Genomic DNA, 19,516 nt, shown 5'->3' with positions numbered 1-19,516 from the left:
AAGCTAAATCAGCTGGGCTGTTAATTTCTTGCCCATCGGTAGCGTCCGTCCATCCATCCACAGCCTGAAAAAACAGTGCCCACTCCACTGCTGCCACCCAGTAAGGCCCAATCACAACCTTGAGAAAAAAATTCCGTCGAGGGCCTCTCGCCTTTTTCTTGCCCCCTCCATCTCTTTTTCCGACTTGGGCCCTTTCCTCCTTCTTCCCTTCTCCATCCCACTATTAAGCACCACTTTCAGCTTTTTTTTTCTTCTCCTCCTCAACCTCACTCCTTTCTCCTCAAGACCCTCGATTTCTTGTCAATACCGCCAAAATGTCCGCCCCTAACGACAACGAGGTGAGTTCCTACCTGCCTGGCATTGTCTCGAAATCCATGCGCACGCGCCCACGAAATCTGCCCTTGCGCCCATTTTTCGCCTGGGGATTTCACCCCGCATTGCGATTTGTGCCCCACGATACATTGTTGTCTTATGGTTTATGTCCTCAATTTGAGCTTCAAAAGCCATGACAGCGACGTTACATGATTACGAGACTGCTTGGAATATTATGAATATTTTTGCTAATTATTTTATTCTTACTTCAGCATGAGATGACCTTCGACTCCGCCGATGCCGGCGCGTCTCTCACCTACCCTATGCAGTGCTCTGCTCTGCGTAAGAACGGTTTCGTCGTCATCAAGAACCGCCCTTGCAAGATCATCGACATGTCCACCTCCAAGACTGGAAAGCACGGTCACGCCAAGGTCCATCTTGTCGCTACCGACATTTTCACCGGCAAGAAGTACGAGGATCTCTCCCCCTCTACTCACAACATGGACGTCCCCAACGTCTCCCGCCGAGAGTACCAGCTGGTGTGTGAACCCTTGCCCCGCTCCACAAAGGAAGAACCCCTCCTTCAAGAGCTTACCCCCGGTCATTTCCGTTATTGGTTCGACTAACAAGTATTCAAGCTCGACATCTCCGACGACGGCTTCCTCTCCCTGATGACCGATGACGGTGACACCAAGGACGATGTTCCTCTGCCCGACAACGAGGTTGGCCAGAAGATCACCAAGCTCTTCAAGGAGGAGGAGAAGGACACCAGTGAGTAGCTTCATGATTTCGATGCGATTGACACGCTAACCACGATTTTAAGACGTTATCGTTCTCACTTCCATGGGCGAGGAGTGCGCTATGGAGGCCAAGGAGGCTCCCAACCAGGGCTAAATTATTTGACCCTTAATCCGGACCCTACCTTAATGGCACTTGGCCCCTGAGGATCTATTTCAGAAGATGATCTGACCAGGGGATCTTTTTTGTTTTGATCGACTTTCGGCGCATCAATATTCATGGGCCATGGGTAGGCGTTGCGCAGAAGGATTCCCTCTACCTGGATGGGATTGCCTGCCGTTTATGATATAAGGCAATCCTTGACCCGAGCCTCAGGCTCGAAAATGTTTTCCTTTGTTCCTAGCTCACAAGCTGCAAATACCATCATGTCACGATACGTAGCAGCAATTAAATGACGAAAAATGGGAGAGCTTTGGAGTTGATTGACTATACTCTTTTTTCTTGGTGATGTGAAGTTGTTCAATAATATGGCACTATCATAAACTCTATTTGGAACATGTTGACGTGTTCGCGTGAGACAAGAATAATATGTTTGAGTGGTCAAACTTAATCTCAGGCCTGCGTGTGGACGTCAACAATTGGTGAGATGCATGGCCGTAACCTAGAGAGCGCTTTGGGCATAATGGGAGAATCAATATTCTTGAAACACATGAAAGAGACAGACAAACATGGAAAGATGTTTTGATGTTTTGTTGACCTCTCCTGGCTCTCGTATTATTAGCGTAAATTCTCGGTTGTGACAGACATCGACAAATCATATGTAATACTGAGTTTGCCATGCTTTGACCACTTTTTTTTGTCTGCAAAACATCACAGCGGCCAGGTCACATCGCCCTGTACTAACTAGTCGGGCTGCAAAGAAAAACAAAACAGATCCAGGACTTAGGAGTTCAATGCTATGATCCGTCAAAATCATGGAAGCACGGCAAGATCTTCGCAAATTTCCTCGTGGTGAGAGATGCCCAGAATGTGGTGCCCGAAAATGGTACTTGGAGTATGGTCTGCGCTTCTGCTCCAATGGACATCAAGTCGAGGTATGGTACAACATTGACCTTTGAGACTCATCAACTGATGTAACAAAACAGGGGTTCATCCAATTCGATATAGGCGACGAGGTAGATGCAGGCAATCTGGGTACTAAAGCCAGAAAAGAAAAGGAGATCAAAGAAAAGGAGCTGCGACATCTCACCGGCCAGGCAGGAAGGAACCTCTTTCTAGAATGCCTGCAACTAGTTTTGAGGAACCAGCTTCTATGGCTCGTAAAGAGCAAAGGCCATCGGGAAGAGCTTGAGACTGTGGTTCGAGACCTTTGGGATCTCCGTACTCGCGGCGGTGGTCTTGCTGTGAATGAGGAAACACAACAAGAAACAGGACAAGATGAAGGTCTGGCAATGTTCAGCTCCCAGCCTACAATGGAAGAGAAGAGCCAAGACAAAACGCCAAAGACACAGCAAACTAGAGCTCAGAGCTGGAATCCAGAGGAGACTTCACAGTGGCCAATGCCTAACCTGAACGATACACTGGCTTTGTGCTATCTTGGATGCTTGCTGCTCAGAATACCTACAACCATTGGCGAGTTGTGTCTTTGGGCCAATACCGGACGAATACCGTACAAGAGATCAGTAAGTTGTATTCTAGGGAATGCGATCATGTTCTAATGACTTCCAGTATTACGACCTGCCGCAAGAGATGCAGGATCGTTTGCCGTCTGCTTACACAAGAGCACTCAAATTACCCCTTCGCTCCTCTCTCAAAGGCATCGACTTGCACAATGCAGTGCTAGATCTCGCATTATCATTCAATTACAATTACGGAATGATATTCCCTGCTGTCAACGAAACGCCGACTTTGGTTCACTTTGTCAGGCAGCTCGCTTTGCCCAGTACGTTCTTCTTCGAAGTATGATGAGCCTCTATACTGACCATTCTCCTAGTTGAAGCCCTGGTCACAGCCAAAAGTATACTTTCGGTGATGCAATTCTCTTTCCAGTTACCTATCGAGCAGTCACGACGATTCTATGTTGACTATCCTGAGATTCTCCTTATCTCTTCTATTCTTGTTGCCGCAAAGCTGTGCTTTCCCTTGGGACGTCACGCTCCGTTGCTTCAAGTCGCCGATACTGAGCAGGCTATCAGATTTGACTGGACAAGATGGAAAAAAGGCATCCAGCAATTGACAGATGTATCACATGTTTCTGAACAGGAGCCTAGCTTTGACAATGTCACGGCGGACGAAGTAACCTCCATGACAGTGGAGGAGCTTAACCAATACTTTACTCACGTCATGAGCACGATTGATAGGAAGAGTGGGTTGTTTGAGCACGTCGAAAGATACATGCTAACAGTTTGTAGACGATTCGGCAATCACAAGGTTCTTCCCGTCAGAAAATGCTCCGCCTACTGAAGCCCCTCCAGAAGAGGGCACTGAGAAGGACAATGATCATAAAATGCGGCAGATCCTTGGCCGAGCCATTACAGTCAATGGAGAGGAGGGGTCCGAACAGCAGGATGATACTGCACTGGAGCCAAATTATGAGGCATTTCGGTCAGTAGAGGACTTGACTGGGACAGCGCAGGCGTTGTATCAGACTGGTGGTAAGTCATCATGCCCTTTTAAACCCTTCAAAGCTAACCAGTTGTCAAGGTCATATCTCAGGCTTATCGTTAGACGAAACAGTACAGGCCGTTTATATGTTGGAGCAGAGGGTACTTGGTTGGCAATTAAATCGCCGTAGACAGGCCAACGGAATGATGTAGGGTTGCTTGAAAGCATAAAGATAATTCTATAATATCCAGCCAACTATTTTGACTTACACCTCATAACCTACCTAGGTAAGCTTTAAAACGCCAGGGCATGATATCATGAGTGCTGGGTGATGGGTCCACACCCAAGCCATGGAAGCGAGGTCAAAATCCCGAAGTGAGGAAGGCACGTGACCCACCAGAACCTTAGGGCTTTCCTTCCCTTCGTTTGCTTTCGCCCCACCAATATTGCACGCAGAAAGAAGCCCGGCTTTCCAATCCTCACATCGTCACCGTCACAGAAATCAGTCAAGAGTGAGTATACCCCTACCAGTGGTCGAAAATGAATGTGTGAAGACGTGAATACTGACTCCCAATGTAGTGCAGATGTAAGCTCGAACCCGCCGATTCCGAAAATATCGACAAACCTCGCCTCCGTCCGTTCGTGTACTAACAGCGCCATCCAGTTTCGTGAAGACCCTGACGGGCAAGACCATCACCCTCGAGGTCGAGTCCTCGGACACCATCGACAATGTCAAGTCCAAGATCCAGGACAAGGAGGGCATCCCCCCGGACCAACAGCGACTGATCTTCGCTGGTAAGCAGCTCGAGGATGGCCGAACTCTCTCCGACTACAACATCCAGAAGGTGCGTGGAATTTGGAATGCGCTTGCGACCGCAAGGCATTAAAGGAAATGATGGGAACATATACTTACGCCGTATTGTAGGAGTCCACTCTCCACCTGGTCCTCCGTCTCCGTGGTGGTATCATTGAGCCTTCGCTCAAGGCTCTTGCCTCCAAGTTCAACTGCGACAAGATGATCTGCCGCAAGTGCTACGTACGTTTAGCTTCACATCGCGCCGAGCGCAACGGATTCTAACAGACTTTACCAGGCTCGTCTCCCCCCTCGTGCCACCAACTGCCGTAAGCGCAAGTGTGGTCACACTAACCAGCTCCGACCCAAGAAGAAGCTCAAATAAACGATTACTCCATGGATGTGGCGTCTGGGATTTGGCATTTGGGGGTCGATGGCAAGGACGAAGGAGAGCTTTCTTTTGTTCACACGAGGCTGGTTGTTTTTAAAAATAGCATGTGCAGCTCAGGCAATACATTCTAAATGATGCCCATATGATGATGTGCCGTACCGCAAGGTGTCCCGGCCAGACCCCAAAAGAAATAAAAAGCATTCACGCTTCGAACAATGCTTGTGGACAGTTATGTTGTGTTTGTGTGTCTGTGGGCGGGAAATTGTACTTGTGCCTCTTAACTTCGGAGGAATAAGTGATGACACAGGACTACAATATCGAAAACAATAATTGAGCTTCTCACAATATCGTGCATTTCGAATAGCGACAAGTTCTATCGCGATATATACAAACATATATCAATTGGAGAATTTGGAGTCCGTTCGCTCCCTCGCTACCTTGGTAGGTATGCAGGTATGCAGGGTGTTTCATGTTCAACATAGCTCCACTGATAATCATGCCAGGGTTGTGATAAGACAAAAGCCGTAAATCATGAGGCGCCGCTTAAACTTCGGGACCGGAGCTTGACACGCTGCGCGCTCCTGAATTACGACAACTGCCAAACTGTCCCAATTGGAAGTTGTCAGCGACCTGTAACAAGTAACAGCAACTTTACCCTCCCTTGTAATAGTGCCATTCACTTCCAACCACGTACACATCGACAACCAAGAACGAGTCGCTCTTTATACCACATCAAAGCAATTCAAGGATTGTCAAGTATCTATAATGTCTGGCTCTGGTTATGATGCCGTCGTCGACGTCGACGATGAGGTATACAAGCCCCTCTAGCTACACCAAGCTCTGGCAACTACTAACATCTGTTCAGGGTGACCTCGGCCACACCGATCTCCAAGAAGACCTCGAATTCCATACGTCCAACTTCAACGACACAAACCCCAATACTCGCAAGCCTCCTTCTGGCGGCAGCGGTCTTCCCGCGCCAGCCACAGCCTCGAGCGGATCAGGGTCATCGAAGCGCTTCCTTTGGAGTATGAACTTCTACGCGCAGTTCTTCGACGTCGATACATCCGCTGTTCTGTCCCGCTGCTGGGCTGCTCTTTTCCCCCGGGCCAACTTCCTCGATGTCCTCGAAGGCAACCCTGATTTGTATGGACCGTTCTGGATCGCCACAACGGTTGTTCTGATTCTCTTCCTGGGCGGCACCATCAGCCAGTACATGTCTGACACAGGCAAGGGGCCGTTCCTTTACGACTTTAAGCTCCTCAGTGGTATGTTTGCATCTATACAGCACTTTTATTTTTTATTTTTTAGAGTGCGCATTAACATAAACCAGGCGCCGCTGGCCTTATCTATGGCTACACCCTCTTCATCCCCATGGGTCTCTTCCTAGCTCTGCGATATTTCGGCAGCGAATCTGCCAATCTTCTCGAGTGCTGGGCTCTGTACGGTTACTCTAACCTCATCTGGGTTCCTGTAGCTCTCATCAGTTCATCCCCCATTTCCATTCTCAACTGGGTCTTTGTTGGGGTTGGTTTTGGTATCTCTGTCGCCTTCCTGCTGCGCAACCTGTATCCCGTCCTTAGCGCCACAGACCGCCAGGTCAGCAAGATTCTGCTGGTCGTGGTTGTGCTACTGCATGCTGGTTTGGCGCTTGCCATCAAGATCCTCTTCTTTGCCCATGGCAGCCCTGTGTCAAGCACACCAGACAAGGGCAAGGGTGATCGCATGTTTTAAGAACAGATTCAGGGAAATTTGTTAGAAAGATGAGATGGGATATGAGGGTTTGAATAACACGTGTAAGACAATATGTGTTCCTGGGCCCTGATTACAGACCCAGCGTAGCGTGGCCAAAACGGAGTTTGGAGGAAATGAATCATTTTGGCATTGTATAATAAGTTAGAAGGCGCTTTCATCTGATCAATGTTTGACCTCCCAATGCATCTCGTCCTTTCCATTGCAGCCTTTCTCACTGCGATGCCTTGTACTTCTTAACCTTCTCGACGGGTCCATTGTGCTCCGCCCAGTCAAGCCAGCTCCCGGGATAATCGCTCACCTTCTTCCAACCAGCATGGTTGGCCAATTGTGCGGCCGACTTTGCGCGAATACCAGCTTTGCAATAGAACAACAGCTCCTTATCCTTCGAAGGTCTTTCAAACCCGTACATCTCCTCGAAATCCTCCTCGGGAATGTGGAAGCTCTGTACTGCTGTTGTGATTGGAATGTTAATCGCGCCGGGAATCTTGCCCGTCTCATAGAGCTCGTGTGGTTCTCGAACGTCTGTAGTATAATGTCAATCTTGGGTCTTGTAAACGCGAATAGCGTGAAGCATACCAACAATGACTATCTCGTCATTGGCGCCCTTTTGCACGAGGTTCTTCAAGTCTTCAAATTCCCATTGCTTCGAATCACTTGTCTTGACACTATAGTCTCGCGTCGATCTGGCAAAGGGTGCAAAAGCTCGGGGTGCTAATGAGGGCCTGGCTGTACGCACTGCGACAGAGAAGATGGGCCGCGCGGGGCGGACGGCAGCTGAAGCGCGCAGAGCTGAAGACACAAAGGCACGACGGGAAGCCATGTTGATTTGCTATGTATCGTTCCGGTAGTGACGTTGTATTGAGGTTTAAGATGGCGAATCTTAGACTATACCGAGTTAACTACCTAAGCCAAGTTGCCTGACTAAGGTATTTAGGGGTCTGTCACTTCGGGAACCTGGGTGGGGATGATGTAACAAGCAATGAAATGCCATGACGATACTGGCACAAGGCGTCTGTACATACACGCCAACTGCAATTTCATCCTCAATGTCAAGATCCACAGCGCTTAGATTTTCCAGTGAAATCGCGAACGAGGGTGTCTGAAAACCGTGGCTAATAAGCTCATGAGGTAGTAATAACGTGATCATGAATCCGCCATAGTGCCCGCTGACGTTAGTTCAACCGCAAATCATCTCTCTTCCGTTGGTTTGATCTTGAATTATTTTTCATTGCGCTGTCCAAATGCCATGTTATTATAGTCATGGCTATCATCTCTATGACCCATTCATCCCAAATGCCCTCGGGCTGCCAATATATACACCGAGAATAGGTATTAAAACTGATAACCATCATGTCGCTTCTTTTCATCCACATCGATGCTGCGTGGCTCCTCAAGTTCAATACCCGGAATGTCTTCCAGAATTATTGAAGGTCAAGTATTCCATCCTTGTTTTCTTTGCTGGAACTGAAGCTTTTCACAGCCAGGTTCCTCGCCCACCGCTTTCCGTGTCCCTCATTAGATGCGTCTTGGTAGGTGAACCCTACCATGACGGCATCAGGAACGTCGAAGGTGCGGCCGATGAAGCGGTATCTCTTAAATTAAAACGAAAATATCGCACGGTACCGCTTACCACTTCCTCTCCTCGAAAGTAAGAGGGCAATCATCCTATTCAGGTTAGTCGTTGTCAAATATCCATTCGGGGATTGCACACATACCATGGGGAAAATGGTGGCAAAGACCTTGATCTCCTCGGACTTGGGGGTGGCATGGTGCTTCCAGTCAAGCATGACAGAGGCCTTTCCGATCATGAGGGCCAGGTTCAGCTGAGCGTAGACCTGGCCAAGGCAGTAGTGAGGACCAGTGCCGAACACCAAGTAGTTCTTGGAACCCTTCTCCTCGGCGTCACCGCTGTAGTATCGTTCGGGGTCGAAGTGGCTGGGGTTGTCGTAGACCTCGGGGTCGTGAAGAGCCATGAAAGTGGTGGGAATCAACATGGAGCCTGTGGGAGAACAGTCAGTTTTGAGATCAATGCGGCAAGTACATGGTGTTTTCAAACTTACCCTTAGGAACGGTGTAGTCGTCTGTCAGGGGGAAAGCCTTCTTGGTAACGTAAGGAACCATGATGACAGGAGGGCGCCAGCGGAGGAGCTCGCGGACAACAGCGCGGGTGTAGGTAAGAGATTCGAGCTGGTCCATGGTGATGGGGGCGTTGGGGTCACCGTTGCGGATCTTGATGTTCTCCTCTCGGACACGGTCAAGGACGTCGGGTCGCTGGGCGGTAACCTGGAAGAGCCAAGTGGCGGCGCTGCTGGTGGCATCCTGAGAAGCGAAGAGGAAGGTGAAGATGGTCTGAGAAATTTCGTAATCGTTGAACATGCGGAGGAGAGGAGTGGGCTTCTCAACATCGTGGGGCTCGCCCTTCTCCTCGGCCTCGCGCCAGCGCTCAGACTGAATCATGGACAGAACCCAGGCGTCCATAATACAAGTAACCTCACCACCAGCAGCCATGCGAACCTTGCTCTTGGCAGCACACTTGGAGAACTCGGCCAAGACCATATCAGCAGCCTTCTTGCCATACCAAGACTTGGTGAAAGGGAGAATAACGGGGAGGTTGACAAGCTCGAGAGCAGCGGTGATCAGGTAGTAGTCCTCGGCGATCTTGGTGACGGCCTCGTCGGAGATGTAGTGACCAACGAAAGTTCGGCATGACACAGCACACATGACCTCACGGAACTCGTGCATGAAAGGAACGGGCTTGCCGCCAGCATCCTTGGTCATCTTGAGGAAGTGCTTGAAGTAGGTGTTGTAGGCCTCCTCCTGACCGGGCAGGTAGAGCTCGAGAGCCTTGCGGGTGAAAAGGCCGTTCAGGCCCTTGCGGAAGTCAACGTGGGCCTTTCCGTCGAGGAACACCCAGTTGTCGTGTCCAAGGAGCTTAGGGGCAACATCGACGACTGTGGGCTTGACATAAGCAGGGGAGTTGAAGACCTTGCGAGCCATATCGCGAGTGGAAGCGATAACAACGAATCTAATATATGTCAGTATGGCCCAATCCAGGTCCGTCGTCGCAACTTACTTGTGGAAGATAGAAACACAGCTGAGAGGACCACTGCTCCATTTGGCATGGTAGCCGTCGAATCGGGGGTCCATGGAATCGAGGAAGGGGCCAATGAAGGGAAGCTTCATGGCAGGACCCTCGATAGGACCTTTCCTAATGATGTATGCAACTGTGCGAAGCTGTGGTTAGCGAAATGGCGTCCGAGCCTAACAGAATGACACATACTCTGATCATAGGCAACGCAGAGCGCAATGAAAGTGATCACCCAGGTCCAGACACCGGCATTGGAAACGGCCTCGATAACATAGTCGATTTGAGGAGGAAGGTTGACGTTGGCATATTTGGTACCGGCCAATACGGACGAGAAGCCGCTAGCGGTTGAGTTGACAGCCTCCATTGTGTTTAACGCGACAATGGGCAAAGACTGACAAGAGTCGCTCGGATGAGTCGCGTCGCAATCGAATTCGAAGTCCAGCCAAGCGAGATGTGCTGCTGGTTGGTTATCGTCACAACCACTGAATACTCCCTGCGACTGAGGAGATGTAGGTGAGAGGAAAAGGAGGGAGGGTAAGGAGTGGGAGGGAAGGGAAGGGAAGGGGACAGGAGGATGTTAAAAGAAGGGGAAGTGGAGGTTGTATTTCTTTCCACGTTGGGGAGGTCCAATGTTAACTTTCTTAGTAATTGTCCGTCCCGTCCGTTCCATGGATGGATGTCTTGTCATTCTGGGCTGTTTTTTTTACAGTGACTTGACCCGCAGACGCCTCTCGTCTGCAGAGTCCGCGTAAGTTGCTATCCGTCACTTAATGGCTTCAGTGCGTTCCTTGCCAGTCATTTACAGGGAACGGACCTGACAAGACCAGAAAAAAAATAAAAAGAGGGCCCCGGGGTCTCAAGGTCAAGGGTTAGTTTGCAAGGGCAGGGTGTGGACGATTAACGGGAACGAGTTCGCTAAGTAGCGGAGATTTAACATGACGACAGAGCAGAGCAGAGCCATCATGATCTGGTCATCGAATCTTTGCGTTTAAAAGGCCAATTGATGAAGTGAGGGATTCTACATGCTTTCTGAACATTTTTCACTCTTTGTTTTCTATCCGGCGAGCTTTACTGTGGCTCTGTCTCCCAAAAGCGACGCTGTTGAGCAGGGCGTGACAGCTTGTAGCGTGGTTGATTAAAGTTGGAGGGGGGTCGGCTCTGTAAACTGCATCGAGTTGCATATTGGATTCGACCTATTGATGTACCTTCAAGACTGGCATTTAATGAAAGAGAGCTGATTCTCATCATTATCCAACGTCTTACAGATCTGCATTGCACAAAATGATGAGAGACAGCTCTCAAATTAAAATATACGCACGTTTGTATGACAATTTCCCATCTTTTTTTTTTTGCTGGGTCTCATATGAAAATTCCCCTTGACCTGGTGTTAATCAAGGCGCTTGATTTACTAGTCTGTTTGACACCCGACTACCTCCCATTGAAGTTTAGTCTCCGAAACTCGAGCACTGTCGATCCTGTAAAGGGTCTAAGTTGGTTGGTAGCATTCGCTTGTTCACATATAGCAGTAAGTACTCTGTAATTAGGACCTGTAAAGCAGACAGACCACTTGGGTATAATTACATGATCTATAGTGTTTGAATACGCACATCAGATCAATGTATGAGGCCGGGCAATGTTCATTGTTGGCTCCAAAATGCATGACCTTTATGAAGCTGCTACATAGCGTACGCATGACTGTTGATTCACTTGCAGACAGAAAATGAGCGCTAACAACCCGCGTATTTGTGATGTCTTGTCTTTGGAGACTCCCACCATCCATAATCGTATCCGTATGTATAGAACAGACAGCCCTGCTAGCTGGCTTCTAGCTGCTGTTCATAAAGTCCACCGCCTCGCCTTCTTCCGCGTCTTCCGTCACAGATCTAAGCGGGCCCTAGCCTGATATTCGGGACAACGCTTATTAGCGACCATTCTTCTATCCGTAATCTACCTAATCGTATGTTTCCCATTCAGCCTCATAGCATGAAAGCCATCGCTACTGTGCCATGGACGTACTTGATTGTCTGATGCAGGGCTCCCAACAAAGTTATCGGTGGTATCCGATGCGCCGCAACTGGTCTCCTCTTTGGTCTATTGCAGAGCACATGATAGGTGCCAATATGAGACTCAGACTTGAGCCTATCTGAGAGCCTCACATACGCACCGTTAAATCCCAATTACCAATCAGTACTATACAGACTGTTTGGCCAATGCGTCTCCAGACAAGAGATCTAAAAAGTCAGTGCCGGTTGGCCCCTGGCTGTCTTTGATCTGGTCGCTTAGGAATATGGATCGATTGTCTGCCGATACGCAGACATGGAGGTAACAAATCGGGATACCTAACTCCGAAGCACTGTACAGCATCATTTCTGTATTGATCAAGGAGTCATGATTGTTAACATAAAGAGCTTTCCATGACTGGTCACTATAAAATTCGGACAGCCCTGGAAGACTACTTGCACGCCTCACCCACCTCAGTATCATAGATCAGCCGCTATTGGCCCATCTTACTTACAAGGCCAGGGACGCAACCAGTCAGATTGGTGCTTACAAAGGCTCATCTCAAGGGTCCGCCCCTAGCTCGATCGTCTAGGGCCCCACACCACACTTCACCGAGGAACGGTTCGACGTGGATACGGCGTATTCGTTTATCTGGGAATATTCGGGTTTGGCTTCAAGTCACATTCTGCTTGTCTGCCAAACAGAAACAAAGGCGTCTCACTTTTAGAACAAACAGATATCAGGTGAGCAAGGTTCAGATAGTGGTTGAACTGCTCAATCGTATCACGTGTGTGGTCACTGATCGATATAAGTTGAGGGCCTAGTCAATGGATGGATGCAACAATGATGATGAAAATGCTCTGATGAGAAAGCAAACTCGACCATTTAAATTATCCGTCTGTGGCACGGTAATAACTGAGACGGACTTTACTTTGATGCCGATTTCATTCCCTTTGACCTTCGATGGTCCGAGTCCTGCGACCGAATACGAATGCGATGTCCCAGCTTCTCCACAGTCACTGTCCTATGGCGTCCGACCGACAACAGTGCACCTTTCCGACAATTTTATCAATTCATCAAAATGGTACCAGCACAAAAACTGCCGGAGTGTACAAGCTACTCACGTGGGAATTAGCATTTGCCTGCATCTGGTAGCCACTATGACCGTAGCTTCTCATGGTTACTCATCATGATCTCTCTTACAATGACCCGTCAGGATGGACACAATGCCAAGCTGTGTTGCTCACTAGACCTGCAGATGGATAAGCTTATCATAGGGGGCTATTTTGGCGCAATCCAATATGCTTATCCGTTATCTATCATCTACGTCATGCAACTCTCGAGTTTCTGGCCGTTGACAAGCGCTCCTCGGCTAGAGGTGGGGGATCGTCGAGTTCATGAGGGGCATCATGGGGATTCTGCCTACCCTGTATCGTCACGGTGCTATTTCGTGAGACTTCCTTGTGCCTGAACTTTCCTAGCATGTGTCAACCATACTATGATGATGTTGGATTTATCTTTATTTGTCTAATCATCGATTTGTTGCATCTCTTCAGGTCAGTCCTAACTCAAGCGGGCCCGATATCCCAGGCTACCATTGCTCTCCATAAACGTCATTCCGTAGCATACAGCTACCATCCCAACACCATGTACATTCACAAGCAAACCTCTTGAACCTGTGATTCAAAGCTTCAAAATATCGAGTTGCCAAATGTGTAATCCGGTAAGTACGTCATTGATGTCAGATACTAATCGACGTCACACACGGTTCTTGAAGATTGCGTCATGCTCACAAGCCGTCAGACACGAGTCTGAGGCTACCCTATAACAGCCAAGCACAGTCTCTCCACCAAGAAAGTGTATTGAAACGAGCAGTTACAAAGGAGGGGAAGCAAGATTCATTGGATATCTGATAGTGGAGTGGATGCGTACAGGAGCTACGTAGACCTGCAAGCGCCTGTTGGCAAAGCAGGATGGGCCGCGGTCACGCTCCAGCCCAGCTAATGATGGATATAACTCGCGGCATCCGCAGCCACATCAACTTGAAAGTTTCATATACAACAATCCTAAGATACCAGCACTTTCATCACACAACTAAATCCAATATGCCTTCCTACATTGTAAAGACCACCTCGAACGTGATTATTTGATCAAGGGCTATCAGCTGACACCTTCTTTCAGGTTACTTGCAAGGACGATGCGTCCGACGATCAGGTCAAGGCGTATGTACTAGATTACACTCTACAGGAAAAATATCCAAATACTGACAGTTAAAAGGGCCAAGCAGCACGCCATCGATCAAGGCGGAAAGATCGGACACGAGTACAGCCTTATCAAGGGCTTTTCGTATGTTATCCTCTTCGCTACACCTTTGATATGATGGATGGAAGACTGACTGTATAACGATAACAGCGTCGAATTCGACAATGATTCCATTCAGACCCTCGAGAGCCACGAGCATGTAAAGGCTGTTGAGCACGATGGTGAAATGAAGACACAGTAGATGGTGGGAATGCATTAGGAGAGACGGACGATATCCCATAGATTATCTCGAGCTCTGTTGCATTGGCGTCCTGGAATATAATCATTAAACTGCCCTTCTACTAGTGTCTTGTGAGACGCTCGAGCTTTCATCTTCTGATCATGAACAGTCCCAAGTAACTATTCTATCCGTATAACTGTTCTGCTTCTACAACAGTATTGGACCTCAAACCATAACAGGTACCTAGGCATCTCATGATGCAACCAATCACGCGAGCTAGTGGAGCGGGGTGAGAGCTTCGCGGGAGCTTGCTCAAGCTGACCCCGCAACCCCGCAGATGGAGGCTTGATATCGACTACAACCCATCGACGAATCTCAAGTTCAGATCTGTTGTGGTAATAGCAGGAAATCATGACGTATGGCATCGAGGGTGGTAAATGTTCTAGAAAGATGAAGGGTATCGGCAACTGCTAGGGAGAATCCTACTGCGCTTATCTTCATATACTTCTACTACAGATCTAGAACGCACAATAGATACTTTGCGAGTCAAGCAAGTTCATTCCTCGCCAATGCTGATATACTTCAAGAGTTCGACTGGTGCGAGCTGAGACCTGGGGGTGATCAAGGAACCAGAGGACGTTGCTGTTCAGCCCCCTTCATGGGCATGGGCATGGGCATCTGCACATATCATGGCAAGGTAATCTGATAGCATTTGTATTTTTATTATTTCTCTCTTGAAAGCAACAAACTACTGCACAATGGAAGTTGGATTTTGTTTTCGCCTTCTACTTCTACTCTAGGGGGCAAGGGGCTCGCCGTCCTTGATCTTCCTCGCGCCGTACTTCTCGAGACGGATACCCTGGATAGCAATGAAGCCGGAGGTGTCCTGAGGAGTCCAGTTCATGTCGAGGGTGTCCATGCTGCTCTCGTCGGCGGAGTAGAGGTTGGAGGTCTCGCTGGAACGTCCAACGACGTAGGCGTTGCCCTTGTAGGCGACAAGGCTCACCTTACCCTCAACTTGGCGCTGAGAGAACTTGATGGCGTGCTCAACGAGCTCACGCTCAGGGCTGAAGTACATGCCGTTGTAGATGGCGGCAGACCAGTCTTGAGTAAGACGGTCACGGATGGCTCGAACCTTGGAGTCGAGGACGAGTCCCTCAAGGTCGATGTGAGCCTGTCGAAGGATGGTAAGACCAGGGGTGTCGTAGCATCCTCGGCTCTTCAGGCCGATGAATCGAGACTCGACAATGTCGACACGTCCAATGCCGTTGGCTCGGCCGATCTCGTTGGCCTCCTTGAAGATCTCCAGGGATCCAGTAATGGTCTTGTCGCCAACCTCGAGCTTGACGGGAACACCCTGCTCGAAGTGAATGGTGAAGGGAGTAGGCTTATCGGGAGCCTGCATGGGGTCTGCAGATAGAGGTCAGTATCTGCTAATTTCTATAATGATAAGTGGCATCTTACCGACTGTGCGCTTCCACATATCCTTAGGGGGCTCGAGCTCGGTTTGCTCAAGGATCTAAGAGAGTCAGTATGTCACAAGATACGTTTGAAAAATATAGGGAGGCTTACACCGGCCTCGTAAGAGCAGTGGATGATGTTGTCGTCCATAGACCAGGGAGCCTTAGGGGTAGAGCTGACGGGGATGTTCTGCTCAGAAGCGAACTTCAGCAGATCGGCACGTCCACTATCGGGCTGTCAGCTTAATTGCGACGGAGCAATGGGAGACAGTTACGAACGCGAATCGGTTGTAGAACTCGGGCATGCGCCAGGGAGCGATGACCTTGAGGGTGGGGTCGCAAGCCTTCCATGCGAGCTCGAATCGAACTTGACTAGAGAGATGTAAGTACTAAACCAGAGCTTTATCGGATAGAGAAGCATACTCGTTCTGGAAACGTTAGCAGGAGAAACATGGATGATATAATTGAAGAACTTACACCCTTGCCAGTGCATCCGTGGCTGAGAATTGTGCAGTTGTGCTCCTTAGCAACCTTGACCATGGCCCTGGCGATCACAGGGCGGGCAAGACTGGTACCGAGGAGGTCGTCTCGATGTTAGCTTGGTCTTGGATAAGGATATAAGCGGGATATCGCATCTTACATCGGTCCTCGTAGACGGCGTTGCCTGTAATTGTCGAGTGTCAGTAAGCTGTTGGGTCTATACAAAGGAAGGGGTTAAACATACACTGGACGGCAGGCCAGACAAGGTCATCGATAAGCTCCTGCTGAACATCCTGGATGATCATGCGCTCAGCGCCGAGCTTCTGAGCCTTCTCCTTGACAGCGTCGAAGTCCTCCTCCTGACCACAGTCGGCAAGGAAGCAGACAACTTGGTAACCCTCAAGGACCAACCATCGGAGGATGGTGCTGGTGTCAAGACCTAGTATATCGTGAGTATTGAAGCTATGGCATAATGTAAAGCTTGCTCGACTTACCACCAGAGTAGGCACTGAGTTGGGTTAGCTATCAGTCAATTGGATCATGGACCACTCGTGGCTGGAGGGGTTGACTTACAGGCAAACACGTTCGGGAGCCATTGTGATGATTTTTTGGTGTCAAAAGGTGACCTGAATAGGCAAGTGCGAGAGATGGACCCAAAAGTTTGATACGAGAAACAAATCAACTCGGTATCAGGCGCAATACAATGGAAGTCGGGTCGGCAAAGGTGCGGGCAGAGCCTTAGAATAATAGTATCTCCAGCTCCGAAGACGGCGCCTCGAGTCATGACTTTTTTTGTGGGGTTTCTTCCATCAGGGCCGCTCAACCCTACCCATGTCTCAGGTCGGATTCATTGACTCGACTCTCTTTGTGACTCGCCAGAGCCTTGAAGACTTACTAGATCTTTGAAGTGATTGTGGGGTTCTTGAGAAATGAATGAATCGCGTGAGATATCTCTGTTGCAAGTTCTCATCTTTACTCGTCAACTATAGTGTTCAATCTGAATACCGTCACTCAGCTCTTCTCATCGCGATGGAAGAGAGAGAAACAACTTTACAATGACTATCAATTCAATACCTCTCTTCAATATTCCGTGAGCTCAAACACCCTGACACTGCTACAATGTCCTTGTCCTGCAAGCAAAAAAGATGAAAAGACCCCTACCTACCGTAGAGACGGGAGCTTAAAGATGCCTTGTCGTTAGCGGGGAGTCTCAGTGACGTATAGCAGATAAGCCCAACACCCCGCAGTTCAAAGCTGCCGGGCATGATAAGCGATAAGCCGGCCCCAAGCGGGCCCAAAGAGGTGATAAGCCGTTCAAGTTCCGTGACCTTTCTCCACATATTTCCCCGGACACAGCAAAAGACGGCGAGTCATCCAGCTCCGTTCATCCATCCCATCATACGTACATACAGCTACTCGCACATCAACATATCGGCATCTTTTTAGTTGTCTAGACGACCTGCCCTCCGAGACGTGGGTGTATATACAAAGGAAGAAGACTGTTTGCGCCCAGCTCAGAATGCTATCATGATTACTTCTTCCACAAGGTCAATTCGGCAGCGCATGCCTACCGCCGCTGTAATTCTCCGGTCATGTCCTTACCGCACCTCACAACGATATATGTCGCACTGGAAAGGACCTAGACGATCGCAATGGACATACAGATACACAGGGACTGGCCTGCTATCAAGACGGAGTATACACTCTGAGAAGGTAACGGATGATGAAATTGCAACTCTTGCCCGGCTTCATCAACATCCGTTGTGTCTTGCGGATCTTGTGAGGTATGTTCCACCAGCCACACAGCTTTTGCACAAGCTAATCATGCCTGACCTTGCAGACACGGACGTCCACCTTTATCATCAAAATCTCTTCTTTCCTCCGCCAACTTCGCGCTCTCCCTCCTTCCCGTGCGTCTCGCCCACCGTATCCAAGCTCTGCGCAACCTCCCGTACATCGTCGTTTCGAACCCGAATATCTCCCGTATATACAACAACTACCTCCATTCTTTATCCATCTTACTTCCATACTGGCACGCAACCCGGGAGGGACGGGCGATCTCCACCCTCGAGGATGAAGTACACTTCACTAATGTCCTTGCCGAGCTCGTGGCGACGCATACGGATACGATCCCCATCCTCGCAAAGGGCTTCCTCGAATGCCGACGATACATATCTCCTGAGGAGGTAACGCGATTTCTCGATCAACACCTTCGCGCTCGAATTGGGACACGACTTATTGCAGAACAGCACATTGCATTGCATTTTAGTTCCCAGCCACATTTTGACCCAAGTGCCAGTCCAACACCGTGCCCTGAACATCCATCTTACATTGGAGTCATTGACACAGCTCTTCGCCCAGCACAAATCGTAGAGTCGTGCGCTGGATTTGTTGCCGATATCTGCGAGCTCCGTTATGGTGTGCGACCACTCCTATACATCCGCGGCGAACCGGATACGACGTTTGCATTTGTGCCTATGCATCTCGAGTACATCGTCACTGAACTTCTCAAGAACGCCTTCCGCGCAACTATCGAGAACAAGTCCAACGAGCCAGTAATAGTCACCATCGCCCCAGAGCCTGCTCTACCCAAAGACTCTTCAACATCCGCCTCAAGTTCATCTGCTGAAGACCGAAATAGCCTGCCCTCAAAAGACAATGACAGCAAGAACAACGACGCCATAGTCCCTCTGGATGACAACGCTCCAGGTGTGACAATCCGTATCCGAGATCGTGGTGGCGGCATCCCGCCAGAGGTCAGCCCCAATGTCTGGTCATACTCGTTTACCACTTTCTCTGACGACGTTGACGACTTCCCTGGAGACGCCAATGGCAACGATGGTGGTCTCAGCGCCATATCTACTGCCAGCACTGGTGGTAGCTCCATCGCTGGCCTAGGTTACGGATTGCCATTGAGCAGAGCCTATGCGGAGTACTTTGGTGGAGGGATTGCGGTACAGAGCCTGTACGGATGGGGAACAGATGTATACCTACGTTTGAAGGGCGTGGGGAACTTGGACAAGCAACAGTAGGCGCAAGTGTCTTGCTTGAAGAAGATGATTGACTTTTCAGTTATTGATAACGACACAAAGAGCATGAGCAGTAGCATTAGCGATAGGCGAATGGTAGCACGAGAACAAGTTAGCAGATCCAATAATGATTGAACAACGACCGTGTCGTGTCTCTTTTATGTTATCAATTGTTTATTGCAAGTTTGACTGATGGTTAGTTACCAGTCGTTTATACTGCAATTCGTGAGAATAATCGGATGCATGACACAGTGAACATATTATTTGGCCATATATAGATTAGTATACGAAAAACAAGAACCAATTGCGGTCCCAGCCAGCCATTGTAGCATTAAGAGATAGTAAGAGATGTAACCATTTTTACAGTAAACCAGTAGTATAAA

The 19,516-nt window shown here is 49.0% G+C and overlaps 8 protein-coding genes across 8 annotated transcripts; 5 read left to right on the top strand and 3 right to left on the bottom strand.

Moving 5' to 3' along the window:
• Positions 1-106: 106 nt before the first annotated feature.
• Positions 107-1,652, top strand: B0J16DRAFT_330684 (eukaryotic translation initiation factor 5A). The gene is made up of 4 exons (XM_046126498.1): positions 107-338; positions 585-851; positions 951-1,083; positions 1,136-1,652. The coding sequence occupies exons 1-4, from the start codon at positions 315-317 to the stop codon at positions 1,204-1,206; spliced, it is 495 nt and encodes a 164-aa protein (XP_045990241.1). The 5' UTR covers positions 107-314; the 3' UTR covers positions 1,207-1,652.
• Positions 1,653-1,890: 238 nt separating this feature from the next.
• On the top strand, positions 1,891-5,246 carry B0J16DRAFT_367661 (uncharacterized protein). Its single transcript, XM_046130147.1, has 11 exons — positions 1,891-2,144; positions 2,196-2,732; positions 2,779-2,992; positions 3,044-3,415; positions 3,462-3,704; positions 3,754-3,862; positions 4,111-4,166; positions 4,234-4,240; positions 4,319-4,499; positions 4,580-4,690; positions 4,746-5,246. The coding sequence occupies exons 1-11, from the start codon at positions 2,025-2,027 to the stop codon at positions 4,830-4,832; spliced, it is 2,037 nt and encodes a 678-aa protein (XP_045990240.1). The 5' UTR covers positions 1,891-2,024; the 3' UTR covers positions 4,833-5,246.
• A 41-nt stretch (positions 5,247-5,287) lies between these two features.
• On the top strand, positions 5,288-6,765 carry B0J16DRAFT_330674 (uncharacterized protein). The gene is made up of 3 exons (XM_046126497.1): positions 5,288-5,648; positions 5,704-6,106; positions 6,172-6,765. Exons 1-3 carry the CDS (start codon positions 5,604-5,606, stop codon positions 6,570-6,572), a joined length of 849 nt encoding a protein of 282 aa, XP_045990239.1. The 5' UTR covers positions 5,288-5,603; the 3' UTR covers positions 6,573-6,765.
• Positions 6,766-7,802, bottom strand: B0J16DRAFT_298145 (Rhodanese-like domain-containing protein). Its single transcript, XM_046124481.1, has 2 exons — positions 7,170-7,802; positions 6,766-7,115 (listed from the first exon to the last, which is right to left on the bottom strand). The coding sequence occupies exons 1-2, from the start codon at positions 7,411-7,413 to the stop codon at positions 6,805-6,807; spliced, it is 555 nt and encodes a 184-aa protein (XP_045990238.1). The 5' UTR covers positions 7,414-7,802; the 3' UTR covers positions 6,766-6,804.
• Positions 7,803-8,092: 290 nt separating this feature from the next.
• B0J16DRAFT_42014 (cytochrome P450) lies at positions 8,093-10,397 on the bottom strand. The gene is made up of 5 exons (XM_046133832.1): positions 9,874-10,397; positions 9,667-9,817; positions 8,654-9,618; positions 8,309-8,592; positions 8,093-8,258 (listed from the first exon to the last, which is right to left on the bottom strand). Exons 1-5 carry the CDS (start codon positions 10,043-10,045, stop codon positions 8,220-8,222), a joined length of 1,611 nt encoding a protein of 536 aa, XP_045990237.1. The 5' UTR covers positions 10,046-10,397; the 3' UTR covers positions 8,093-8,219.
• A 3,325-nt stretch (positions 10,398-13,722) lies between these two features.
• Positions 13,723-14,365, top strand: B0J16DRAFT_330668 (uncharacterized protein). Its single transcript, XM_046126496.1, has 4 exons — positions 13,723-13,802; positions 13,864-13,904; positions 13,960-14,028; positions 14,095-14,365. The coding sequence occupies exons 1-4, from the start codon at positions 13,788-13,790 to the stop codon at positions 14,183-14,185; spliced, it is 216 nt and encodes a 71-aa protein (XP_045990236.1). The 5' UTR covers positions 13,723-13,787; the 3' UTR covers positions 14,186-14,365.
• Positions 14,366-14,867: 502 nt separating this feature from the next.
• On the bottom strand, positions 14,868-16,828 carry B0J16DRAFT_330663 (argininosuccinate synthase). Its single transcript, XM_046126495.1, has 10 exons — positions 16,678-16,828; positions 16,599-16,612; positions 16,349-16,543; positions 16,265-16,288; positions 16,102-16,208; positions 16,048-16,052; positions 15,904-15,996; positions 15,737-15,851; positions 15,629-15,683; positions 14,868-15,574 (listed from the first exon to the last, which is right to left on the bottom strand). Exons 1-10 carry the CDS (start codon positions 16,698-16,700, stop codon positions 14,961-14,963), a joined length of 1,245 nt encoding a protein of 414 aa, XP_045990235.1. The 5' UTR covers positions 16,701-16,828; the 3' UTR covers positions 14,868-14,960.
• A 561-nt stretch (positions 16,829-17,389) lies between these two features.
• Positions 17,390-19,342, top strand: B0J16DRAFT_330662 (branched-chain alpha-ketoacid dehydrogenase). The gene is made up of 2 exons (XM_046126494.1): positions 17,390-17,888; positions 17,945-19,342. Exons 1-2 carry the CDS (start codon positions 17,632-17,634, stop codon positions 19,134-19,136), a joined length of 1,449 nt encoding a protein of 482 aa, XP_045990234.1. The 5' UTR covers positions 17,390-17,631; the 3' UTR covers positions 19,137-19,342.
• Positions 19,343-19,516: the final 174 nt, after the last annotated feature.

The sequence above is a fragment of the Fusarium flagelliforme genome, assembly GCF_020744385.1.
Source record: "Fusarium flagelliforme strain FIESC 12 MPI-CAGE-AA-0113 chromosome Unknown B0J16scaffold_1, whole genome shotgun sequence".
Classification (NCBI taxonomy): Eukaryota; Fungi; Ascomycota; class Sordariomycetes; order Hypocreales; family Nectriaceae; genus Fusarium; species Fusarium flagelliforme.
The sequence above is the reverse complement of the archived record's forward strand: the minus strand, read 5'-3'. Positions and strand labels throughout refer to the sequence as shown.